Source organism: Carcharodon carcharias, chromosome 10 (genome assembly GCF_017639515.1).
Source record: "Carcharodon carcharias isolate sCarCar2 chromosome 10, sCarCar2.pri, whole genome shotgun sequence".
NCBI classification, from domain to species: domain Eukaryota; kingdom Metazoa; phylum Chordata; class Chondrichthyes; order Lamniformes; family Lamnidae; genus Carcharodon; species Carcharodon carcharias.
The window spans coordinates 119,822,359-119,850,260 of record NC_054476.1 but is presented as its reverse complement, the minus strand read 5'-3'; the positions used below and the strand labels follow the sequence as shown (position 1 = coordinate 119,850,260).

Sequence of the window (27,902 nt, the reverse complement as noted above, 5' to 3'; positions counted from 1 at the left end):
ATAAATTCAAATGAAGAATCGGTGAGCATTTACTAAATATATATATATATATATATATATATATATACAACCCATCACTATAATTTATTGAACAAATAAAGCATCATAACATCCATGCTTGTAGGAGCTAGAATAATTTTTTTAAAAATCAGAAATTAGGTAAAAATCCATTTCACTTTTAAAAAAAGGCACAAAGCATGATGAAGTGTTTTATTTCAAAAAATCACAATTTTAAATTGTTCCCTCCCCCCCACCCCGTCCCCCATCACCTCACGTACAACAAGAGTTAGCGAAAATGAAGTTATACCAATGCTTGTGCAATAAGGCTTGATTGAGCTGTTTGGTAAAATGATACAAATTTTAATAATGCCAACCACCAGGTATGTTAGAATATCCACCACAATATGAGTTTCACAATACAGAATTCAGTGCAAGTGGATTTCTATAAATCTGGCATTGTACAAAATTTTGTTCAAAGGTATTATGGTAAACATAGCAAGTTTCCTACATGACAAGAGAGAATACACTTAGAAGTAATTAACTGGCTGTAAGGCACATTGGAATGTCTCAAAGTTATGAAATGTGCTACATGAAAGCATCTTCTCTCTTTAAAAGTGGTAATTTAAGTTGACATACAGAAAAAATGAGCATCACCTAAATAAGTGTGCCAAAATGCTGAGAAATGCCAAGGCAACATAAGGTGCAAGAATACAGTTGACTATTCTTAATTCTTAGCTACTTAATTGAAATAATCTGATGATTCAAATGAAATTGTGCAAAAGTCCACTATTGGTTAGTTCAAATTCTTATTGCAAATAGGTCTTGACTGGTGAAGTCTGATTCTCAATTCAAATGATCAATATTGGTTCCCTTGGTGCAGCAACCAGCTCACACTTGGTGCAGCAGCCAGCTCACACCTGGTGCAGCAGCCAGCTCACACCTGGTGCAGCAGCCAGCTCACACCTGGTGCAGCAGCCAGCTCACACCTGGTGCAGCAGCCAGCTCACACCTGGTGCAGCATGCTATTCAGTGGAGATAAAAGAAAGTTGAGACACATTTTTAAGTGGTTCTTGTCTCCATATTATAAAAAGGGTATAGAATTGGAAAAGGTGCAAAAATGAGTCACAAGCATTATACCAGATCTGAGAGGATGTACTTATCAAGAAAGGCTGAGGCTCTTTTCTCTGGAAAAGAGAAGGCTGAGGGTGATGATGACAAAACAACTTATATTTATATCAAGCTTTTACAGAATGAAATATCCCAAGCCGCTTCACAGGAGCATTATAAAACATAATGCAACACCAAGCTACATATTGATTATAGCTCTGCCAAGCAGGTAGATATTAAGGAGTGTTTTAAATGAGAAAAGCAAAGTAGTGAGGCATAGAGAAGGTATTCCAGAGCTTAGTGCCTAGGCAACCGAAGGCACGGTTACGAATACTGGAACGATTTAAAATCAGAAATGCTTAAGGCACCCAAACTAGATGAATTGTGGGCTGAAGGAGATTACAGAGAGGTCATGGAGGGATTTGAAAATAATGATGAGAATTTAAAAATCAGGGCATTGATTGACCATGAGCCAATGCAGGGGACACAGAAGTGGTAGGTGATTGTGATTGGGACTTCATGCAAGTTAAGAAAAGGCCAGCAGAGTTTTGGATGAACTCAAGTTTATGAAGGATGGAATGTGGGAGACCAGCCAGAAGTGTGTTGGAACTGTCAAGTATAGAGGTAACAAAGGCATGAATGAGGGTTTCAGCAGGGGCAAAGTTACAGAGGTGAAAATAGGTATTCTTTGATACAGCGCAATTATGCGTTCAGTTGCTCATCTCAAATTTGACACCAAGGTTGCGAGCAGACTGGTTTAGTCAGATTGTCGCCAGGGAGAGGGATGGAGTTGGTAGCTAGGAAATGGAATGGGCACTGAAGATAATGGTTTCAGCCTTCCCAATATTTGACCTGATAAAGGTCTTTAAGATAATGAAACAGTTTGATATAGCAGATGTAAAGAAAGTGTTTCCATTTGAGGATGGGGTGGGCTTTCCAAAACTAAATGTTATAAATATAATCACTAAGAAATCCAATAGTAAAATTGGGGAAGCTTTAAAATAAAAAAACTAATAGTGGCAAGGATGTGGAACAGGTTACCACAAAGAGTATAGAAAGGAAAACAGCATAGTTACATTCAAGAAGAAGGCAGATAAGCACAAGAGAAAGGAATAGAAGATTATATGGGTAGAGTTAGATAAGGGAGGGTGGGAGGAGGCTTGTGGGGAATATGAACATTGGCATAGACTAGTCGGGCCAAAAGGCTTATCTCTGTGTTGTACACCATGTTAATGCAAGTTGCTGTTCCTGTTCTAGTAAATGTGGCATTGATCTTGGCATGAGCAAAGTTAGTGAAATTGATGGAACTAAATTTTTAAGATTACATTTTGAGTCCAAGAAAGAAAGTTCGTCTGACAATAGTTGACAAAGATAATTAGATGCTAGTTCTGCTCATGTTTACCACAGTCAGGCTGTGAGAGTAAATACTTCCCTGGAAAGTTAATAAAAAACAAACTAGTAATACAGCACCTCAATTTACTTTTTCAATCCAATGGATATGCACTGATAATTTATGCAGGTCTATGCACCTCATTCCCAATTTCAAATAAAATATACAAACTTAGGCCTGTAGAAACCAATAAGAGAATGCAGAAAGAATGAATGAAAAGGAATAAACAACAGAAACAACAACAAAAAACAGAAATAGCAAACTTCCATTTATAAAATCCCTTTCACATCCTCAGGACACCCAAAGGATTTGGCAACCAATGGATGACCTTTCACAGTGTTAGATCAGCACACCAGCTAGTTTACACAGAGAAAAATCTCACAAATGATTAATCAATAGTTTTTGTGATGTCATTTGATGGATAAACGTAGAGTGTCAGATTCCAAATGGAATAGTTGAGTCAAATAGTGTAGATGTCTTTAGGAGGAAGCTAGACAAGTATGAGGTGAAGGGGACAAAAGGCTGTGCAGAAAGCATTGGGTGAAGTAGGCCTGTGTGGAGCATTAACTTCGGAATAGACCAGTTGGACTGTTCCTATGCAAAAAATTTGATGAAAAAATGTTAGTTATGACACTGTTCCTCGAGTATTTCCATCAAACTTTTTATATTGATCTGAACAGAAGATTGATTTAATATTTCCTCCCTGACAATACAGCACTGTTTCAGTAGTGTACTGAAGTGTCAGCCTATATTATGCACTCAAATCCTGGGGTGAGACTTGAACATCTGATCTTCCAACTTAGGTGAGAGAGTTATCACTGAGCTAAGCAGACAATGTTCACGACACCAAAATAAAAGAAAGGAGGCAAAATACAAGATACCTATTAGGCAGCATGTGATTTGTATAGGCATAGTGTCTCAAAACCAGCAAGCTCAAGACAGTGGCTGTGCCAGATTTCAGATCTTGCCGGATTTCTGGTCAGGCAGTTCGGGCCATGGGCCGTTTGGGTCAAGCCAGATCGGGTGGGAAGTTACTAAAGAGAAAACTGTGACAAATCATTGGGAAGCATGCAAAAGCATGATTCCATGACACAGTGTAGACTTGAGCCCACTAAGAAAAAGGGTAGTACAGCTGAATCTAGAGCTCCCTGGTTACCCAGAAGCATACAGGGTAAGATAAAGCTGAAAAAGAAAGCTTATGACAGTCACAAAAAAGGTTAATACTGTTTAAATCTAGAGGAGTATAGAAAGTACAGTGGTGAAGTAAAAAAGGAAATTAGAAAAGCAAAGGGGATACAAAAACATATTGGCAGGTAAATCAAAAAAACCCAAGGATGTTTACCAGTACATTAAGAACAAGAGAATAACAAAGGAAAGGGTAGGACCTATCAGAGGTGTACATGGTAACTTATGCATTGATGCTGAAGGTGTGTGCAAGATCCTGAATGAGTACTTTGTCTCTATCTTCACTAAGGAGATGGATGATGCAGACATTCTAGTTAAAGAGGAGGAGTGTGAAATAATAAGCATAACGAAAGAGGAAATATTAGAGGGACTGAAATCCTTGAAGGTGGATAAATCACCAGAGCCAGATGGTCTGAATCCCAGGCTGTTAAAGGAAGCCAGGGAGGAAATAGTGGATGCTCTGAGGATCATTTTCAAATTCTCACTTGATACAGGCGAGGTACCAGAGGTTTGGAGTTCTGCGAACATTGTACCAACATTTAAAAAGGGTGTGAGGAATATGCCAGAAAATTATACGCCAGTCAGTCTGACTTTGGTAGTGGGCAAATTATTGGAATTAATTCTGACAGACAGGATAAACCAGCACTTAGAAAGGCACAGATTGATCAGGGATAGTCAGTATGATTTTGTTAAGGGAAAAGTCTTACTCAAGTCTTACTAACTTAATTGAATTTTTTGAGGATGTAACAGGAGGATTGAGATTGATGAGGGTAGTGTAGTGGATATTGTCTACATGGATTTTAGTAAGGCACTTGACAAGGTCCCACGTGGCAGACTGGTCAGACAAGTGAGATCCCATGGGATACAGGGAAAGGTGTGAGTTGGATCCAAAATTGACTCAACAACAGAAAGCAAAGGGAAATAGTCGATAAATGTTTTTGCAAATGGCAAGTGGTTCCCAGTGGCATTCCAAGGGCTCAGTGTTGGGGATCTTGCTGGTTACTGGATATATTAATGATTTGAACTTAAATGGCATGATCAGGAATTTGCAGATTACACAAAAATTGACCGTGTAGTTGATAGTGAAGAGGATAGCTGTTGTCTCCAGAATAATATCAATAGTTTGGTTGAGTGGGCAGAAAAGTGGCAAATGGAATTTAATCTGGAGTAGTGTGAGATAATGCAATTGTAGAGGGCAAACAAAGCAAGGGAATACTCAATAAATAGGAAGATATTGAGAGGGGTTGAGGAAGTGAGGGACCTTGGAGTGCATGTCCACAGGTCCCTGAAGGTGGTAGGACAAGTGCATAAGGTGGTAAAAAAAACATAGGGAATGTTATCCTTTATTGGATGAGGACTGAATGCAAAAGTAGGGATGTAATGCTGGAACTGTATAAAACACTGGTTAGGCCACAGCTGGAATTTTCTGTATAGTTTTGGTCACCACGTTACAGGAAGGGCATAATTGCTCTGCAGAGAGTACAAAGGAGATTTACAAGAATGTTGCCAGGGCTTGAAAATTGCAACAGTGAGGAAAGATTGGATAGGCTGGACTGTTTTCTTTAGAACAGAGGAGGCCAAGGGATGACCCAATTGAGGTGTACAAAATTATGAGGGGCCCAGATAGGGTAGACAGGGAAGACATGTTTCCCCTGGCTGAGGGGTCAATTATTGGGGGCATAGATTTAAGGTGATTGGTAGGATTAGAGGACACATAAGGAAAATCTTTTTCATTCATAGGGCGGTGGGCATCTGGAATTCACCGCCTGAATTGATGCTTGAGGCTGAAACGCTCAACTCATTTAACAAGTAACAAAAACAAAAATACCTGGAAAAACTCAGCAGGTCTGACAGCATCTGCGGAGAGGAATACAGTTGACATTTCAAGTCCGTTTGACTCTTCATCAGAGTCATACGGACTTGAAACATCAACTGTATTCCTCTCCGTAGATGTTTTCAGACCTGCTGCGCTTTTCCAGGTATTTGTGCTTTTGTTTCAGATTTCCAGCATCTGCAGTATTTTGCTTTCATTTAACAGGTACTTGGATTTGCACCTGAAGAGCTGTAACCTGCAAGGCTACGGATCAGGTGCTGGAAAGTGGGATTTAAATGCATGGCTAATTTCTTTTTTTTTTCTATTTTTTGGCTGGTGCAGACACAATAGGCTGAATGGCCTCTTTCTACACCATAACTTTTCTATGGTTCTATGGGTCAAGAGTCGCTCGGGGCACAGAAACAGACAGGCGCGCAAGCGGCAAAGGGGATAACTAATCAGGCACCATACTCCACCAACGCAACACCTAGCCTAATTGTCCAGGTAAATTACATTTTTTAACTTTACTCAAAATTGACGCATGGCACATTCTAAAAATGTCTAGTTTTCGGACAACTCTGGTTTTTTGGACAGTATTTGACATACTACTGTACTATGAATGTATGAAGATTGCAGGCAAAATGAAAGATTGGAGGTAAGAAATTGCAAAGTTTTGAAGTACTGGGAAAGAAAAATGAGAAGACTCTGGTGAGTTTTGATTTCAGCAGTACATGGTGTCACATTCTGCCAAAGGATTTGGAGATGTCCTGTACAATGAAAGATAATTGGATCACTGAAACTTCTGAAAAGATTTCTGCTTCTTACTCATTTCCTTCACCAGAGACAAAAGTAAGTCAATTTTTATTTTAACCATAAATCTCCTAGTGTGACAAATCAACTAACAAGGTTGTAACAAGTAACCAAACCACTGTGACCTTTCAATCTGTGCTTTCTACTCAGCACATGCTTACAAAAAAACAAGTTGAAGAAACAACCAACCTCGTTTAAAAGGGAAAAGATGCTGATGGGATTTCCCTCAATCAGATCTAAACATCTCTGGTTATCCTGGTAACTAACAAAGGACCACTCCAGACCTTCTGCACTGTATTCCTCCTAAAGAATAGGATAGCAGGGGGTGAAAAAACTTCAAATACAAAAATATAGCAAAGTTTCCAGAGGTCTGAGCCAAATCTCATTTGTGAAAATAGCCTGTTTGTATATGTTTGTTTGTATATGTTACTCGCAGCCTCTCATTACTTCCCTACTCTCCTTATGTGTGGAGTCAATAGAATTACATCTACTTGTCATAGATTTCACTGTACAAAAGCTAGCTGAATAGATCCAATCAAAAGTTACTCTGTTTAGGAATAATCTTTGCCTAATAGGCAATTGAACATTCATTTTAAAAATTACTTATCAGGAAGATGTCATTGCATCTACTAGTTTTTATAGTGTTTTGAGAAATCTTTGAGTACAAGGGAGATTGGGAAGAATAGAGTGTACACATATAGCGATTGAATCACACATCAGTTTACCACTGAGCTTTACGCAGATTATTTCATGTCTGGAACTCCTACACCTGATTTTAACACATCCTTAGTTTCAAACTTTAAGTCTCCCATTGAATCCCAACAAGCTTTGCTAGTTCATAGTAGTTAATTGTAGGTGTTTTATTATTTCCAGATACCCTCCACATAATATAACAATTCCAGATGAAGCATCTGTGTCATGCCGTATTAAAGATACACTGCATCAGTGAGCTGGAGTACCTGCTGTGCTTTGAGATAATGTGCCACAAAGTGCTGCTGGAGTTTTTCATTTGCATAGTTAATACAAAGCTGTTCCAAGTTATTTTGTGGAAATGACTCAAATCCGTATACATCCAACAGACCTGCACAAACAAGAAAGTGTTGAACATCATTATTTTTCTTAAATGCATACACATTTACAACAATGCACAACTGAAGTCTTTTCAAAAATGAAAAGTGATAAGTTAGATGGCCCATATAACAAGGATAAACTTTCAAATTAACTGTTTTAAATTCAAGTTCTACAATCACTTGTCCCTCGTCAGATGATTGCTCCCATTCTTATACAATCTAATAGTTTGTAGAATTAATGCTTAATTTATAAATAAAATGTAAGGCAAGAGATGCCAAGGTGGCACAGCACAACCTATGACCAATCACCATTTTCTACACATAATGCCTGTAACCTAGCTTATTGGCAAAGTATTGCAAATGGTCTATAAAAAAAACCCCAGGAAGCAGCAAAAGACAATCTGAGTGATCAGAGGACAATAACCACTTGCCCAAATGAAATGAATGGACACTTGACCCAGTCTCGATCTAGTGCTCCGATTCACATGCAAGAAACATAAATTCATTTTCAATGAAGTATATTTCAAATGAAAGATATATTTTTAAAACCAGAGCAAAATTTGTATAATATTTTTCTCTGTTAAATTGAGTACTTCCAGCAAGTGATCTCCCTTTTCATTCTCCTGCAAGATCAACTTTATGTTTGATAGTTTATTTGGAATATAACCTTGTTCTATTGTCTTATTACGTAACAGTAACATTAAGTCACAGAAAGAACTATTCCAGGATTTCAATTTTGTAATTAAGCTATCATAAATACCTATAAAATGTGTCCACCTGAAAGAATCTGAGCATATGGAGCCATTTATAACTTTTACCAGCCACTCAAACAACCTGCAAAATACCCAAAACAAAAATGTTAGAAACGAACAATATCAAGAATACTAAAAATTGTTACTGCAACAGATTTATATGCGTAAGTTGGTCTCAGTTGGTAATTTCACTGCTGTACTAAAGGAGTTGTGCCGACCCATCTTCCAACTCGGATGATATAAAGGGTTACCTGGTATTATTGAAAGGCATAGAGAGATCTCCCAGTGTCCAGTTCAGCACAACCTAAAGATGTGATAAGGGGCAAAATTTTTAGCTCGGCGGGCAGATGAACGTCCGATCCGCTGGAGTGTGAAATGACGCGAGCGCACCCGACAACAATTAAGAGGCCTGTTAAGACCACTAAATTATCAATTAAGTTAAATTTTTCGCTGCCCGTCCAACCTTACAGTTAGCGGGCAGGCAAAAAGGCCAAGCGGCCTTTGCACTTTTTAGAAAACCTCATCCACGGGCAGAATGGGGTTTCCTAAAGCAAATAAAACTAAAATAAAAACTTTAAAATTTAATTAATAACATGTCCCTGCTCATGTGAGAGTCACATGAGGAGACATGTTTATTACATTTTAATTTCTTTATTTTTTTCCATAACTCATCTTCTCCCTGAGGCAGCTCTGTTCGCACTCGACCTCCTCCCCCCGCCCGCACAGGTAGTGCTGAGCACTGCTGCTCACGTTTCATGCTGGGTAGATCTTAATTGGCCCACCAGCGTGAAATTGCCTTCCAATCCCAATCATGGGTGGTGGATTCCCGACCACCCCCGCCGAGCCCACCCGACAAGGGCAAGATTCTGCAGAAGGTTTTATATAAATGCAAGTGCTTTCTCAATTCCCCCCTTAGAGAAGAGAAAGAAACATGCACTACTACATCTTCAGGATATTCCAAAGCATTTCACATCTAATTAATTACACTTGCAATGCCCTAAACAATGTGTCCATTGAAAGATCTTACTAATAGAAAATGAGATGAATGACCGACAAATTAGTTATTACTGGCGGTAGTTGAGGCAGAAAAGATTACCAAAAATGAGAGAACTTTGTGCATTTCTTCAAATGATATCACTAACAAACAGATGATTTTAACATCTTATTTGAAAAACGGCACCTCTGACAATAAGGTACCCCCCTTATGAATCCTTTTGCTCTATCCCAATCTCATTGATACCAATTGTAATGTATATGGTCTAGCTAGCTTTATTATCGCATTGTGAGTACATTTACTTACTGAACCAACAGGGAGCCCAGCATGGAATCACAGGCAACTGCAGAAGAACTTCAACATTTTTATTTTTCTAATGCTCCATTTATTGTCTTTTCCAAAGGGAAAACTACTTTGCTCAATTGAATTAACAAATATAGCATGACTTCAAATTCTCAATAAAGGGCCACCTACTTCGCATAGATGACTTTGGCCACACAGTCTCTTCTCGTGCTACACTCTATTTTAGAGCAAGGCTTTTTAAAGATTTGTTGCTGTCTGCCTGCTGTAATAGTCCGGACTCTGAGCTGTTCCAAAAAGTTCTCCTCAGAAACCTTGAGTAGATTTGCAGTATTCTTAAGAAAGCCTGAAGGAAACAGAGATTCTGATTAATGCAGTAGCCCAAAAATAAAAATAAATCAGAAGGCCACATATTGACTATCCCCAGTGCCAGGAGGAAAACTCATGTCAACACAAAGCACACAATCTGATTTTTTTCAGAAAAAAATTAAAAGGAAAAAAAGGGTTGAGTTACTGGCCTCTAAACTTCAGGAAATTTCTCAAAGCACAACTTCCTCAGAATTCATGGAAACATGCTTTTGAAAATAAATAATCCATTTGACTTTTCTTACATTTAGCTTTTTCTTTGAGATCACAAGGGCGAGACTCATCGGTAGGCACGCTAAATCGCACATTGCCAAGATTTAGAAGACCAGCTAGAACCTATCAGAAAAAGAAAAGCACAAAACAAATAGAAAAATAGCAAGAATTGTGCCGACAAACACTTTTGCCATCTTTCTCCATGCTAAATATATTGGTTTAAAATATTTGACAAAATGAAGATAGAAAAAAACATGCAAGGGAGGACAACAGAATTAAACTACATCAAATTTACTTTTATATCTTTCAGTACTTTGTTTAAAGTTTTTATATGCTTTCTTGTTCATAGATGGAAACTTTAGTTTACCTTCAATGTTCTAATTAAGTGTTGTTACCCTCCCCCTCCTACCCACAAGACACAGCTCAGCACTAAATCCTCAGTTTTCCTCACCTCCGTTTTCCTCATCTACTGCTCCTTTTTTTTGACCCCTTTTCATTTTGTGAACAAGGATGAAACCCACAGGACAACATTACCTATTTCCAAACATTCTGAAAAACTGTCCTCAAATTCTGGTATCCGTTTTCTTCTTCCTAACTAATTTTAAATCCAGTTTCCTATCCTCCCCCATTTCCATATTCTGCTGTAATCGTTTCCTGTGTGACACTTTCTGACCTTGGACCCAGAGCTCATCACTTTACCAATCAACCAAGTATTACAAGATTTTTACTATCCTACTTACACTCAACCATATTTACCCTGGAGTGAGGAACAATAAGCTGATTCAAAGCTCAAGATGCCAATGAATACTTTAAATAAACTACTTGCATTTTTCTTCAGTGTACAAGTTTGAATAGTTGTTACTAGAAGAGAAAAATTAAACTTGTCTTGGATAAAGGACAGCTTCCATCTCTAATTTTACAAAAATAATTTTTAAAAAAATATGAAAACAAATAAAGTGGTTAATGAGTTACTGTTTAATTTAAAAAGAGAGAAATTGCAAAGGATCATGATTGATTCACCTACCCTGAACACCTGCTCTTGTGTGCCACGGTCAATACCCAAATGTAGCATTGCATCTTTGGTTTCTTCAAATTGGTCCTCTGCATAACAACATAGAAAGAGATTGAAACAGTTGGACTGATAGCCAAGCTATCTGCATAAACCATGAAACTTCCATACTATGCTCAATTTACACCTCCTCACGGTTCTTTTCCTCTTCTTGGTTGGTCATTTAGACATTAAATTAGTCAAGAGTGTCACTTAGAAATCTGTTCCATGAATTACCTGGCAGAATTACCACATTATAAGGCAGACAAACAAGGTAGAATGTCAGCCTTTAAAAATGGCTTAATGACAAATCTGTTTCAGAGGTTACAGAATCCTCCCTACTACTGCATTGTAAATAAAAAGTTTCACAAGGGTAGCCAATCTCACATGCTTTACTCAGATAGAAGCCAAGAGCCAAAAAGAATAGGAAGGTTCTAGGTTAGCTCCTTGCTCTGTGGTGAGTTAGCTGCACCAAGCAGGGTCAGTAATCCATGTGTTATAACTGGCTTCAAATGACAGACTTAGGTAAGGAAGAAAAAATAATTCAGGGATTCACCCTCAGTCACTCTCCAGAAACCCCAATTGAAAATGCTCAAATGTACTTTGGGTAAGGGCAGGATGAACCATAACTATAATGCTCCCTTAGCCAAATACTCTGCTGAAACTCAATATTTGGATTCTCCTCATAGGACTCCCATATTCCAGCAAAGAATCAACAGGTCAAGCAAATAATGAGAAGGGAGAGAATTGGTGAAGGTAATAAGAAACAATTTATTTCTCATTCTTTAAACATCAGATGTATTCTATAAATGTGCAAGTTTTTTCTTTAATATGTGACTTGCTGACCGATAAATTAAATGAATGATCTCAGGCCAGGCTTATGCATAAGAATTGGCTCTGATATAAAAAGGAGGATAGCTTAAACACACCTCCGCCTCACCAGATTCAATAATACATTGTGTATTACATGGTAGAATGGTGATAAAGCAGGGTATCATCCAACTTCCTGTGAATAATGTCATAGAAGATTGCCCGCTTATGATAAAACTGTAGGTATATTGTACTTAATGAGTGTATTTTTGGATAAAAACAAAATAAAAACAAAAAATAAAAACAAAAATAAAAACAAAAAAACTGCGGATGCTGGAAATCCAAAACAAAAACAGAATTACCTGGAAAAACTCAGCAGGTCTGGCAGCATCGGCGGAGAAGAAAAGAGTTGACGTTTCGAGTCCTCATGACCCTTCGGCAGAACTTGAGTTCGAGTGGACTCGAACTCAAGTTCTGCCGAAGGGTCATGAGGACTCGAAACGTCAACTCTTTTCTTCTCCGCTGATGCTGCCAGACCTGCTGAGTTTTTCCAGGTATTTTTGGATTGCCTACTTTCAAAAGCAGCATTGGGCAAAATTTGACAATCTTGCTAACCTTCTAACATTTTGTCAGCATTTGGTAACCAGAAGAATTCTGCTGCTTCAGGAAGACCCCACTCCAACCTCTGCTCCTCAGTGGCTCCTTTCATTACCTGAGGAAACATTACATTAGTAAGTTCCAGCATTTGGACTATTGCTAAATTGATGGATTCAACAAAACACAAAGAAGTTATCCAAGACAGCAGCAAAGTATTTCAATTTTCCTACTACCTTCATTACTGTTTGTGCTTCATTACAACCCACATTTCCTCTAGCTTCTGTTCGTTATGAATGGCAAGCTTGTTACACTGCACTGTCCTTTAAGATTGATCTGTGATTGCGCATGACTACATCTTGTAGGAGACATAGCTTGTTTTTTCCCCTCTGTGGCATATTCCCAATTGCTGCACGACTGTGAAGTTGCACAGCTTAGCGGAAATATTGATTACAAACCTCTAAGTACATTAGCAATAAGCTTCTGGTTCTGCAGCAATGCAGCCCAAGAGCTCTTTCAAATGCCTAAGTTCAATCTTTGAAAAGAGAAGGCCTCAAATCATATTCTATGTCAGTTTGGTTTCAAACATAGCAAAATGTGTCAATCTAGAAAGTGTTTCAGAAATAACAGTATCTTTTCCTCTAAGTGGGATTTTTCAGGCAGAAGAAATGACAACAACAACATACGAACATACAAAATAGGAGCAAAAGTAGGCCATTCGGCTCTCTGAGCCTGCTCCACCATTCAATAAGATCATGGTCGATCTGTTTGGGTTTCAAGTTCCATATTCCCATCTACCCCTGACAACATTTGGTTCCCTTGCCTAACAAGAGTCTATCTATATATATATATAAAAACAAAAAAACTGCGGATGCTGGAAATCCAAAACAAAAACAGAATTACCTGGAAAAACTCAGCAGGTCTGGCAGCATTGGCGGAGAAGAAAAGAGTTGACGTTTCGAGTCCTCATGACCCTTCGACAGAACTTGAGTTTGAGTCCAAGAAAGAGCTGAAATATAAGCTGGTTTAAGGTGTGTGTGTGGGGGGCGGAGAGATAGAGAGACAGAGAGGTGGGGGGGGTGGGGGGGGGGCACGGTGTGGTTGTAGGGACAAACAAGCAGTGATAGAAGCAGATCATCAAAAGATGTCAACGACAATAGTACAATAGAACACATAGGTGTTAAAGTTAAAGTTGGTGATATTATCTAAACGAATGTGCTAATTAAGAATGGATGGTAGGGCACTCAAGGTATAGCTCTAGTGGGGTTTTTTTTATAATGGAAATAGGTGGGAAAAGGAAAATCTTTATAATTTATTGGAAGAAAATTTCTGTTTCCCCCTTCCTTTTTTTTTTCCAATAAATTATAAAGATTTTCCTTTTCCCACCTATTTCCATTATAAAAAAAACCCCACTAGAGCTATACCTTGAGTGCCCTACCATCCATTCTTAATTAGCACATTCGTTTAGATAATATCACCAACTTTAACTTTAACATCTATGTGTTCTATTGTACTATTGTCGTTGACATCTTTTGATGATCTGCTTCTATCACTGCTTGTTTGTCCCTACAACCACACCACCCCCCCCTCCACCTCTCTGTCTCTCTATCTCTCCGCCCCCCACACACACACCTTAAACCAGCTTATATTTCAGCTCTTTCTTGAACTCAAACTCAAGTTCTGTCGAAGGGTCATGAGGACTCGAAACGTCAACTCTTTTCTTCTCCGCCGATGCTGCCAGACCTGCTGAGTTTTTCCAGGTAAGAGTCTATCTATCTCTGCCCTAAAATATTTAGTGACCCCACCTCCAACGTCTTCTGGGGCAGAGAGTTCCAAAGTCGCACAACCTCTGAGAGAAAAAAATTCTCCTCCTCTCTGACCTGTAAGGGCACTTCATAATTTTAAAACAGTGCCCCTAGTTCTGGATTCACCCACAAAAGGAAACATCTTTTTCACATTCACCTTGTCAAGACTATTCAGGATCTTGCATACTTCAATCAAGTCACCTCTCACTCTTCTAAACTCCAGTGTAAACAAGCCCAGCCTGTCTAACCTGTATTCATCAGACAAACCACTCATTCCAGGTATCGATCTAGTAAACCTCCTCTGAACCACCTCCAATGTATTTACATCCTTCCTTAAATAAGGAGACCAAAACTACACACAGTATTCGAGATGTAGTCTCACCAATGCCTGAAGCATAACATCCTTCCTTTCATGTTTAATTCCTCTTGTAATAAAGGATAGCATTCCATTAGTCTTCTTGATTACATGCCGTACCTGCATACTAACTTTTTGAGACACAAGCACGAGAACACCTAGATCCCTCTGCACCTCAGAATTCTGCAGTCATTCTCGTTTAAGTAATGCTCTGCTTTTTTATTCTTCCTGCCAAAGTGAACAACTTCACATTTCCCACATTATACTCCATCTGTCAGATTTTTGCCCACTCACTCAACTTATCTATATCCATCTACGAACTTATGTCTTCTATACAACATACTGTCCTACCTATCTTTGTGTCGTCTACAAATTTAGCTAACATGTCTTCACTCTTGGAAAAACTCAGCAGGTCTGGCAGCATCGGCGGAGAAGAAAAGAGTTGACGTTTCGAGTCCTCATGACCCTTCGACAGAACTTGAGTTCGAGTCCAGGAAAGAGCTGAAATATAAGCTGGTTTAAGGTGTGTGTGTGGGGGGCGGGTCCGCCCCCCACACACACACCTTAAACCAGCTTATATTTCAGCTCTTTCCTGGACTCGAACTCAAGTTCTGTCGAAGGGTCATGAGGACTCGAAACGTCAACTCTTTTCTTCTCCGCCGATGCTGCCAGACCTGCTGAGTTTTTCCAGGTAATTCTGTTTTTGTTTTGGATTTCCAGCATCCGCAGTTTTTTTGTTTTTATGTCTTCACTCTTCTCAGCTATGTCAGTGATGTAATTTGTAAAAAGTTGAGGCCCCAGCACAGACCCCTGTGGGACTCCACTCGTCACATCCTGACAATCAGACAAAGGCATTCTCTCTGTTTTCTGCCAGCCAGCCAATCTTCTATCCAGGTTAATGTTACCTCCTACACTCTGAGCTTTTATTTTCCAAAATAGCCTTTGATGTGCACCTTATCAAATGTATTCTGGAAATCCAAGTACAGTACATCTACAGGCTCCCCTCTCTCTGCCGCACATTACTCCTTCAAAGAACCCTAATAAATTGGCTAAACATGATTTCCCTTTCATAAAACCATGCTGACTCTTCCTGCTTACCTTGAATTTTCTAAGTGCCCAGCTATAACCTCCTTAGTGATGGACTCTAACACCTTCCCCACCTCAGACTTCAAGCTAAATAGCTCACACTTTCCTGTTTTCTGCCTCCCTTCCTTCTTGAATAGAGGGTTTATAATTTGCTACTTTCCAGTCTGTTGGAACCTTTCCAGAATCTAGCGAATTTTAGCCACCTCTTTTAAGACCCTAGGATGAAGTCCATCTCGACCCAGAGACTAGTAAGCCTGCAGCTCCATCAGGGTCAGTACTGCTTCCCTAGTGAACGTAATTTCTCCCCTCCACCTCCCAGCTTATAGCTATTACTAGAATGTTTTTGGTATCCTCAATGGTGAGGACAAAAGCAAAATATTAGTTCATTTCATCCACCATTTCCTTATTACCTACTATTAACTCCCCATTCTCACTCCCTAGAGGACCTTACTCCTTTCCTGTTTAAATACCTGAAGAAACTCTTGCTATCTGTTTTTTACATTTCTCGCTAGCTTCCTCTCATTCTCTTAATTTCTTTCTCCTGATTAACCTTTTAGCCATTCTCTGCTGTTCTTTATATTCTGGCCAGTCATCTGACCTGCCACTCATCTTTGCGCAGTTATATGCTTTTTCCTTAAGTTTGTTGCTTTCCCTAATTTCTTTAGTTAGCCACAGTTAGTGGATCCTCCCTTTAGAATTTTTCTTTATAGTAGGAATATACTTATTCTGAGTATTCTGAAATACCCTCTTAAACGTCTGACATTGCTTCTCTATGTAAGTGCCTTTTAGGGTGAAAGAAAAATTAGAACCCAAGTCCTCACTTATACTGATATATTTCCAAGATTCCAGTGCAAACCTTCAAAATTAACCTAAACCAATATCAGAAGCTTATCCACGGACATCAGTTCTGGGTTTTATAGTTCTAAGATAAACCAACAGAAGAGTCATCTATTTGAACAAAAATTAAAAAAGAAACTGTAAATTGGAAACAAAACAGAAGATACTGGACACACGCAGCTGGTTAGGCAGCACTTGTGGAAAGAATAGACAAGTTAACCTGTCAGATGTGGATGCTTCATTAATGTTCTGAAACATTAACTTGGTCTGTATGGCCCACAGGTGCCCCAAGGCAAACTGCTTAGTGGCTCCAGCATTTTGATTTTGTTTCATCATATGTCTCAAAGCGTGCACCATCCTAACATAAACCTCCACATCAAAAATTGCCATTTCTTATCCTACTCACCCACTGTGTGAAATGTAGCAAAATTGATAGCAATTGGTACTGGTTTATGAACTCTACGCCAGTAACCTACCAACCCCCACTTTTTCAATATAAATTCAAACTTGCATTAGCATTCACTAAACTTCTGAAAACCACCTTTTACAGAATCAATGCCTCACCTGATAAAAAATGTGAAAATTTCTTTCAGATGGAGCTTGATAGGCAACTCGTGTTTTCTCCAATAGGTAAGTCTGAACAGAGGCTCCCTCCAGCTGCTGTGATCTGGAAAATAAAGCATCTGTTAGCACTGATTGAATGGAAAAGAGGAGAAAAACAAGACAACTCTGGTTGCACAAGAAGGATATTAAAATAGGCAGCACCTAGAACAAAAGCAAAATACAACTGATGCTAGAAAATTGAAATAAAGTGTTCTGAAAGATCATCAATCTGAAACATTAACTCTACTGCTCTCTCCATAGATGCTGCCTGACCTGCTGAGTTTTTACAGTGCCTAGAACAAATTGGTAAGCAGTTTTGCAACTTGAACGGGTACAGAAATTTCAGAACCTACTTTGCCCAAGTGATCATTCTTTAGACACAAGCTTCAAAAGAGATAGCATTAAGCAGGCTATTTTTCCACAAAGGGCATCATGACCAAGGTAAATCCTGTCTTCAATTTATTTTTACACTTCCAGAAATGTCTGTTACTTAATAGGAAATAACCTATTGGCACTTAGGGCAAATACAGTCCAACCTAATAGATCAGATAATTCAGCACAGATAAGGGTCAAAATGTGGATGATCTTGACACACCTTGGGAAGGATGTATTGACATTTGAGGAAGTGCAATGTAGTTTTACCAGATTACTCCTCAACTCCAAGAGTTAAGTTACAAGAAGAGATTACACAAACTTGAGTTGTATTCCCTGGAATTCAGAAGGTTAAGGGATGATTTGATCAAGGTTGCCAAGCTGCTAGGAGGAACAGATACGGTAGATTGAGAAAAACTATTCCTACTGGTTGGGGATGAGTGGGCATAAGATAAAAATTAGAGCCAGACCTTTCAGGAGTGAAATTACCAAAAGATGGTAGAAGCTTGGAACTCTCTTCCACAAACAGCAATTTGATTCTTCATCAATTGTTACATTTGCAAAGGAGATTGATAAGATCTTTGATAACCAAAAGTTTTAAGGGATATGGAGCAAGGAATTGTACATGGAGTTAGGTCACAGATCAGCCATCTCAGTGAATGATGGAACATGTTCAAGGGGTGAAATGGCCTCATCTTGTTCCAATGTTATCATCTACTAACACAACAACCTGTATCAGGGAAGTACGGTCATTAAAATGACATTCCATACATCTGTATAATAACCATGCACCAATAAAAGAATGGGCTTATACAATGAAAAGTATGTCTTTTGAAAATGATTTTGAAGAATTTAAGAGCAGATTGAATAAATGCACCCACATAACTGGTCTGTAAAACTACCTGTTTAACTGCAGTTGGATGTATTTGCCAAATCGACTGCTGTTGTAATTCCGTAGTGTACAAGCATTTCCTGTGAAATAGTAAATCGTGTTGATAATCAATTACCTCATCATCTATGCTCTCCTTAGTGAGTTTTAGTTTAATGCACAAGATTAGTTCAACAAAAAAGGAATGGAGCAAGTCTTTACTTCTTTTTAAAAAGCTGAATACAAGTCGAATTGAAGGTATCCAACATTAAACAAATTCAGCATCTTCAATTGGCCAAGTGTGCCTCAAAAACTGTGTTGTTCAGCAGATCAGGCCAATCACTGAACATCCTCCCCAGGTGCTAGCTGCAGCTTGTCCAAGGTCTGGTCATAGTTAACACCTAGGCGACTGGAGCTAATTCATTGAACCTTTTTTTGTATCCCAACTAAAATGATGTAATAGTCCCTCACACTGCTGAATCCATGACACAAATCTATTCATTATCTACACTATCCATTTAAGACACTACATATTTCCCTCCAGAATCATGGTTTTAACTCTTACAAATATTTCATGTGTATTTCGTTTTGATCTTACTTTTGTTTAACTAGTCTCTGCCAATTACTGTGCAGTGTTTATATTTGCAAATAACCAGTTTTCCATCCGTGGCATAACAGCCTCCAAGAAAAATATTGCCACTACCTCCACTGGCTTTAACTCCATATCCTTTGCACTGCTTACCAAACATACATCCAGACTTTACCAAAATATATTAGTGGCAAACTTGTTTTCCTAAAATGAAAATAAAATGGAGTTCTATTAATTGCATCTTTTTAAGTTATTTTTCCTCTTTCCCCATTTTTATGTTTTTCTTTTGCCTCTTCTTCCTACCCCAACCACCCACAATTCTGTGACACGTCATTACTGTACCTGACCACAAGAGTGAGCATGCAGCCTATTCCAATATTTAAGCCAGTGATGTTCTACAGTAGGCCACTAGGTGGTGCAGAATGGTCAATTTAGGATTTGTTGACCATTTTTTAAATATATTAACTCCATTAGAGAAGCATTTCCTTGTTCATCTCAAACAGATTGGCCGAGATGGTAACTCAACATATTAAAATTATGAACACAATTTGTGGTCTGTTAGTTTTGGCACGTAAACTGGCAAACGTACAAGACGTGCTATCTCAATCTAATTTTCAAATAGTGCTGCTTAGACTGTTCATTTCACATGGCCAAATTGTCTAAATCTCTTCATATACACTTCTTTCTCCTGACTATTCTGTAACATTAGGAAAGTTTTTCAAATTCTAAGGCTAAGACTGTGATTTTTGATTAGCTGGAAGCACTTCCCACAGAATGAATTAGTATCAATTAAAATAATAAACGTCACAAAAATATGATCTAAACAAATTCCAATGGTGGTATCCAAATATCTCACTGGGAACGTGCTGTATGTTTGGCTTGTTCATATAAAATTTATGATGAAGGCAAGTAATATTTTGTTTCTTTTTAAGAATGTGCAAAAAGTTGTATTTCAATTGTTATAGGCTAAATTCTGATATGGGAACTGCCATGGATATTTCTCTGTCCAGTTTTATAGAGGAGGAAGAAAGAAGCAATGGGGGGGGCATAGGTTCTCTTACATCAGAGGGGGAACAGTTCACACTCATCCTTACCCACATAGCTGCATGTGACTTAGCCACATCTACCTTGCAGTATTCTAGGATGCATTTGCAGACTTTGTTTCACCAGGGAAGCAGTGCCAGCTGCTGGATATAGAGCTGCAAACACTGACCATGAGGGCTGCACTACCAGTGGTCAGTGAAGGTCACCACAGCACTAATTTTTATGCCTCCGGTTCCTTCCAAGTTATCTCAGAGAACACTGGCCGCATCAAAGAATCTGCAGTGCACAGGCCAATATGTCAAGCAAGGATCTGATTACTTAATGTGATGACATAAATATTAATGGGATCACTTCTACTGGTTAGTAATTAGACCTAGATTCCAGATCCCAATAAAAAGCAATATTTCATCCTAGGAGTCAAAATATTTCACTAAGTTCTCAAACATCAATTTAATAAAAGCAGAAAGCTTTGTTACCAAATGCCTCCATCACAGGATTGGAGTCTAATACTCTCTTTTCTATCTTTTCTACATTTTCTTGGCATTTAGCAGAAATAGATGAGGCAGAGACTGTGGCAAAGTAGTTCATAAGGCACCGAGATGTCCAGGTCTGCAAAATAGAAATATCAATAGATATGGTTACAAAGGATAGAAACTGGTTTCTGTTGAGAGTCTCCTTTATGGATTTTGAAAACATGGCCATCCGTAACAAGTATGCATTTTTACTTGGTTGTGTTCTGGTCATTTTCCTGCCTGGTAAATTTAGCAGAAAAACTGTGTGCATAAAATCCTGGAGCACTTAAGTACTTGATTTCAATTGCATGACCAGAAATTTGTCATCAAAACATTATTGAAGAATATAACAAAGTATTGGACCTACTGTACCATGATTGTGCCCCATTACTGAAAGAGAGACATATCAATAAAGCCAGTTCAATTGAATCTTACTGTATTCATCACTTTTAATGATCAGTTGCTTATAATGATCAAAATCCATTTGCCAAAATCATATCCACACCAGTTACCTTATGCATGAGGTAGGTTTATTTATTAGTGGATCTGGCTACATTCCTCAAGTTCAGTTCTTACCTTTCCAGCACCACTCTCTCCACTGACAATCAGCGACTGATTAACTGGTTCAATGAGGCTCTGTACGTTCCTGAAGGCTTCCTCAGCCACTGTAAAGATGTGCGGTTTCAATTCCTAAAGAATAGAAAGACTTAATCTCTTGACATTTTCATTTGTATAAACAGACACTATAGTAGTAAAAGCAGTGAAAAATATTGAATTATTGTTATTAAACTGGTACATTTAGGCAAGCACAAATGTGAACATGCAGCTGCTGCTAATAAACATGTCTCCATGGCGATCAAATTTAGTTCTCTGATCACATCATCACCAACAGACAAATTAAATAAGCTGTTATTCCTATATTCTCAACACACATGGCCTGGAAACCAGGGGGATTTTTCTCAATTATTCAACTTTAAGAACAAGTTTAAATAGTCTGCGCAAATTTGTGGTCTGGCCACAGCTTACATTACATTGAACAAATAGTTAAAATAAACTGGACACAAATTAAATGTTAATATTTTCATTACAGAAGTTATAGAATTCGTAATCAAGGATGAATAGCATTCCAATTAATTCTTGTTTCAAGCACGTTATATCACTACTCTATACTTGAGTTACCTGTGGTTGAGACGCAGTGTGGTATTCCTTCATAATGCCAGGGGAATACAAGTTAGGCACTGGTTGGAATGGATTAAGAGCCACCAGCGTACAACCGGCATTGGTGTAAAACACATTGGTCTCATATCTTGCATGCAGACATTTTAAAACTGGGAGGCAGAAAAGAAAGACATGAATTTATGCAGATTCCTTAGTATTAAAATACTGCAAGTTCTAATGCATTTCATTTTGTACAGAGATTAATTAATCAAAATTATTTCAATCATAATTCTGTATCTGCAAAGAAAATGTACATTAAGCATAAAATCCCTATGTTCACCCTACATCTCCTTTAGAATGTACTTTGGTCTTTTTAATTAGGATAATCACACCACTGTATTGTAATAATTTCTCAACCTTGAAATTGGATAATGAATACAGGGAGAAACATCACCTTGATTTGTCAAGCCAGCACATTCTTCTAAAAGTAGTTCTGTTGAAGGAGCCCCATCCTTAAATTCACCAATCTTCTTTTTCAGAAGATAATGGAACTGCTAAGTATTTCCAAAATGTCTTATTTCATATTGACAGTTTTACCTCACCTAATAATATGTACTTTTCTTGTCCATTATTGATATACAGGATAGTGGGCCAGAACTTCCATGGAGTGGCAATCACAGTCAGATTGCCACTCCACTTCTTTTTGCTTACCTTAGTCAGGAGCTGCACATTTCTTGCCTGACCTTCCAACTTGGACCAGGTGAGAAAAGTGCAGTGCAGACATTCAGGGATCCTCTCAGTTGAGTCAGGGAAAGGACGCCACACCTTTTTGTTTTATGGCACTAGATGCCATAAGGCTGGTAAGTTTAAAGGTCCGGCCACTTTGAGAATCCAGGGATGAGGTAGCTGTATGGGGTAAGTGGGTAGGATGCATCGGGGACGGGGGTCATGCAGTCAGTAGAGTGGAGGTTGGGGCAATTGAGTGGAGGGGTCCAGGTAGTCAGGGAGGGGTCTGGACGGTCAGGGAATGGGGATGGTTGTCCGAGGGTGGAGGGTGTTGGGAAGGTAGTCAGGAGTGTAGTCGGGGAGGAGATGGAGTTCAGGAAGGGATGTGAGAGTAGTCTGGAGATCAAGTGGGGGCTCGTGGCGGTGGTCAGTACTACAGTTACTCAGAAGTTATAAGTAGTTTTAATTCTAACTTTCCCTGGGTAACTATTCTGGTAAGACAGTGGGAACCATGTAAAGTCTTTGGTTTAAATCAGAGTATTGGATGGTTCCCAGTGCAAGATAATTGCCCATCAGAAGTTTGCAAGGTAGGTTGGGGGGGGTCCCAGCACACCTTTGGGGTTTCCCCTGGGTACAACACCCTGAAGATCGGAGTTATGGGCCATAGTCCTATCAGAATCATAGTTAAACATACAGTATTTTAAAAACAAATACCCCACAAAAAACAAGTCACCATCTAATTAAATAGATACCTGTAGTAGTTGTCACTGGGTTGACTTTAGTGAGGTCATCAAAGTGATGCAACTCATCTTCATTAACGAGAAAAGCTTTTATCTCCTCGAGTGCATGATTCAATGTAGTGTGATCTGAGATCTTTTGGGACTTTTTCAAGCCATTACTCTGAAAACAGAACCATAAAACATTCAACATGTATTTTTTTCTAGAGTGTGAACCCACTTGCTTAATTTTTTTTTGATAACTCGTATTCCTCTTAAGGGAGCTGTATACAATTTTTTTACAGAATGGAAGTTATACAACGTATTGGTGCATTATTGCATTTGTTATGTTGCCATCAACTGTGTTGCATGCTACTGAAGTGAGTTTGTAACTTCAGTACTCATTACTCAAACTACTGAACTGAATTTGTAACCTTAGTACTCATTATTACGAAAACCCCAGTTTGTTCTTTTTGTGAAAACTGGTCAGCGATACGGAATCTAAAATGTACAAAAACATTCAATTTGAGTTTATAATAAATCTGGTATTATGAAAACAAAAGGAGTTAGAACTTAAAAGAATGCAAAAAAAATCATTGGTCCCTACTTCTGTTCTTTGCATACATATGAAGCTGAGGCATTGGGGTTGCACAGATAGGTAGAACACTGCTTTTCAACTCTGGGGTCTCCGTTCAAATCCTGCTTAGAACAATGGGGTGAAAGATTCCTCTACATGCTGGCCGACAGGACCCTATGTGGGACTACAATAAATCATCCTTGTTGGCAATCTCTTTCAAGAATGGTACAGGATGGATGGCATGTGGAAAAATGGAAGTGGTCACAATGGTACAGCAGTGCTATACTGAGTATTACTGAGATACAACTAGGAGGGAGCAACAAGTGACCTTGGAACACTCAATATTGGTATCAGGTGCCTAAAATTAAAATACTGCTTGTTTACAAGCACTATAAAACCGCATATTGAAGAACACAAACTTTTACAAGGGCATTAAATATAAAAGAATTCACCTTATACCTTGCCCTAAATGACTAAACCGTCCAATTTTTCTTGGCGGGTCAATCATTCTTATGCGATTTATGGAATTTCCAGTTTCAACCCCAATTCTACGTTGAGTTAGCTAATTTCAGGCAGAGCAATACAGATGGGGAAGACATAAAATCAGCGAGGATTTCCAATCCTGCATGACATCCTCCAGGAAAATTCATGTTTGTGAACATCAGGTAAAGGAGGACAGAACTAGCTGAGCAATCGGGCCCCTGATGGTTATTATAACCAGGTTACACAACGTTGCAAGTCCACTCAGTGACCTGGCTTGTGTGACAAATAGTCACTTCAGTGATGTACAAGGACATCTGCTGCCTGTAAGACAAGGACCCCTTGGATCTATGCCCTTGTGGAGGCTGGTAAGATTGAAAAGGGGGCAGAGAGAAATTAGAGCACTTTTAAATTGAAAGAATAAATAATCTAGCCCGCAATTCCATTAAAAAAAATGTTAAGCAGGGCTATTTTTGTCAGCAAATTAAAAAAAAATTACTGTTGCTCCAATGTCATACAGCAGGTCAAACAGTATAAGAATGCTTGAATACAGCAGAATCATCGCAGGAATGAAAGCGTTTTCAGCCATATTGTTCTCACATTCATCATCAAGTGTGATACAAAGTTCCCCTGACCAACTGGAACAGAACGCAACATCTTGTTATTGTGAGTATCAGCCGAGTCAGTCAGATTTTTAGTTCAGTTCTTGCAGTAACTGAAGGAGGAGCCCCTCCTGCTATCTATCAGAGGTCACGTAATGTTCTGGGAGGCTCCAACCAATGAGCCCTAAGTGCGGGCAATCTGTGGGTGGGGGGGGGGGCTTCCTGACAAGAGTCCTCGTTTTTCAGATGTAGCATCTGAAAAGCTCTCTATAATATTAAGTCTATCTGTTTCTTGTTGAAACCTGTCTGCATTTGGTTACGAGAGTGGGATAGCTCCGATGCTCACCTCGCCTTGTTGCCTTGTTATAGAGTACATCGAAACTTAAGAAAAAGAAAAGACTACTCACCAGGCATGCCATTCTTCAGCAGAATCAATCCTTCTGATGCGACTATGGAAGACTGGAGCTAGTATTTGGAGCGCCTCAGATTTCATTTCATAGCAAATGAAATTACCGTGGAGGAAAAGCAGAAAGCCATCCTCTGAGTGTATGTGGAAGTAAGACATACAATCTCATTTGGAATCTGACAGCCCCGAGTGCGCCCAATTCTAAGTCCTACAATGAATTAGTGGATCTCGTGAAAATGCACTTCCAGCCGAAGCCATCTATAATAATGCAGTGTTTTAAATTTAATTCCAGAGTTAGGAATCCGGGAGAGTCCGTCGCAACCTATGTAGTGAACCTTAAGAACACTGAGACTTCGGGGACACATTAAATGACATGCTGTGGGACCGATTAATTTGTGGAGCTCAGGACAATGCCATACAGCACCATTTACTCACCGAGGTCAACCTCAATTTTAAGCACACCCTAGAAATCTCCCTCGCCATGGAAAGCGCTAAGAGACTCGCAGGCTTTGCAACATACAACATGGTGTCATTCTTCATGTAGGGAAGGAGCCTACTGCCGAGTGTGGTGCGAAACCAGACCCACAGCATCAAAGCGAGGTGCAATATCTGCTGTTAGAAACATGAAAAGGCCTAGTAGGAATGCTTCAGCAGCAACTTCAAGATTAAATTGTTGTAGATGTGGGGGTGACTACGGACCGGACTCCTGTAAATTCAAGGAGGCAGAATGCCATTATTGCCACAAGAATGGTCACATAATAAGGCAATGCAGGGCAAAATTGAAACAGCCCATAAAGCAGCAAACCAATATGATTGAATTAAAAAATACAGCAGAATCTGAAGCTGCCAACACCAACATTTATTCCCTGTATAACATAACCGCTGTAAAAACCGAACCCATCCCTGTCACAGTCCAAGTTAATGAGAAGCCTCTAATAATGGAGATGGATACGGGAGCCTCAACTACAGTGGTGGGAGAGCACACTTTCAAATACCTTGGTGAAGGCAGACAGCCAATAAACCTGGAGCAGACAACCGCTAAATTAAAGACATACACTGGGGAATCTATTCAGTTAAAAGGCATCATCATGGTACTAGTGTTTTATAGGCAACAGACAGCCCAGCTTCCTGTGATAATAGTGAAAGGAGAAGGACCCAGTCTTTTAGGCCAAGACTGATTACAGAAAATCAAGCTTGACTGGTCTGAGATGTTTTACCTGAAAACAAGAGATCCTGAACTGCTAAGGAAATACAACATGGTATTTTGGGATGAATTAGGGAAGTTAAAAGGCATGCAGGCCACAATATATATGTGGATCCTCAGGTGACACCATGTTTAGTTAAGACCAGACCTGTGCCTTATGCATTGAAGCAGGTGGATGCAGAACTATGTCAGTTAGAAAAGCTGGGCATCATCCAACCTGCCCAATTCTCAGAGTAGGCAGCACCCATAGTTCCAGTGGTTAAGCCTGCCCAAACCATACGTATTTGTGGGGACTATAAACTGACTGTAAATAAGGCAGCAAAACTAGATAAGCACCCCGTTCCAAGGATAGACGGCTTATATGCAAAGCTGGCTGGAGGCAAGTCCTATACAAAATTGGATATGAGCCAACAGTTAGAACTGGATAGCACTTTTGAGAGAATATGTAACTATTAACACACAAAAGGGTCTTCATCAGTACACTCACCTACCCTCTGGAGTATTGTCTGCATGCACAATCCACAAGGCACTAGTTAGACCACACCTAGAATACTGTGAACAGTTTTGGTCCCCTTATCTAAGGAAAGATATACTGGCATTGGAGGCAGTCCAAAGAAGGTTCACTAGGTTGATTGTGTGTGTGGAAGGATTTTCTTATGAGGAGAGGTTGAGTAGGTGGGGCCTGTACTCATTGGAGTTTAGAAGAATGAGAGGCAACCTTATTGAAACATATAAGATTCTTAGGGGGCTTGAGAGGTTGTTTCCCCTTGTGGCAGAGTCTAGGACCATAGCGCATAATCTCAGAATAAAGGGGTCGCCCATTTAAAACAGAGATGAGGAGGAATTTCTTCTCTCAGAAGGTAGTTAATATGTGGAATTCTTTACCGCAGAGAGCTGTTGAGGCTGGGTTGTCAAGTGTATTCATGGCTGAGATAGGCAGGTTTTTAATCAGTGAGGGAATCAAGGGTTATGGGGAAAGGCAGGAAAGTGGAATTGAGGATTCTTAGATCAGCCATGATCTCATTGAATGACAGAGCAGACTCGATAGGCCGAGTGGCCTACTTCAATTCCTACGTCTTATAGCCTTCCAGAGTCTTTTGCAAGGACATCCCCAAGTGGTATACCTAGAAGATACTGAACACTTGGCCCACCTGGAGGAGGTGCTAAGAAGGTTCATGGAAACCAACATATGGTTAAAGAAAGAAAAATGCACATTTCAAGCACCAGAAGTTACTTACCTGGGTCACAGGGCGGATGCCATGGGTTTGCATCCAGTAGAAGAGAAAGTTTGGGCAATAAAAGATGCACCATCGCCATCCAATGTAACCAATCTCAACTCCTTCCTAGGTATGATCAACTACTATAGCCGCTTCTTGCCTAGCTTATCAACTGTGTTGGCGCCATTACACTTGTTGTTAAAAAAGAATCAACGTTGGTCATGGAATTCACAACAGGAAGAAGCCTTTGTGAAAGTAAAGAAACTGTTGCATTCATCTTGTTTATTGGTACA

The 27,902-nt window shown here is 39.3% G+C and overlaps 1 protein-coding gene across 2 annotated transcripts in view; it reads right to left on the bottom strand.

The window, feature by feature from the left end:
• The window catches only part of LOC121283108 (unconventional myosin-XIX), a 55,853-nt gene that overhangs the window by 15,038 nt on the left and 12,913 nt on the right, over positions 1 to 27,902 (bottom strand). For both annotated transcript variants that reach the window (XM_041197220.1, XM_041197222.1), the window contains exons 2-14: positions 23,160 to 23,307; positions 21,703 to 21,851; positions 21,100 to 21,213; positions 20,488 to 20,620; positions 18,413 to 18,482; positions 17,100 to 17,202; positions 12,474 to 12,570; positions 11,025 to 11,101; positions 10,033 to 10,123; positions 9,596 to 9,767; positions 8,136 to 8,209; positions 7,265 to 7,386; positions 6,495 to 6,608 (exon numbers count right to left, since the gene is read on the bottom strand). In XM_041197220.1, coding sequence (XP_041053154.1) covers positions 6,495 to 6,608; positions 7,265 to 7,386; positions 8,136 to 8,209; positions 9,596 to 9,767; positions 10,033 to 10,123; positions 11,025 to 11,101; positions 12,474 to 12,570; positions 17,100 to 17,202; positions 18,413 to 18,482; positions 20,488 to 20,620; positions 21,100 to 21,213; positions 21,703 to 21,851; positions 23,160 to 23,307 — 1,464 coding nt within the window. The remainder of the gene's footprint in view (positions 1 to 6,494; positions 6,609 to 7,264; positions 7,387 to 8,135; positions 8,210 to 9,595; positions 9,768 to 10,032; positions 10,124 to 11,024; positions 11,102 to 12,473; positions 12,571 to 17,099; positions 17,203 to 18,412; positions 18,483 to 20,487; positions 20,621 to 21,099; positions 21,214 to 21,702; positions 21,852 to 23,159; positions 23,308 to 27,902) is intronic.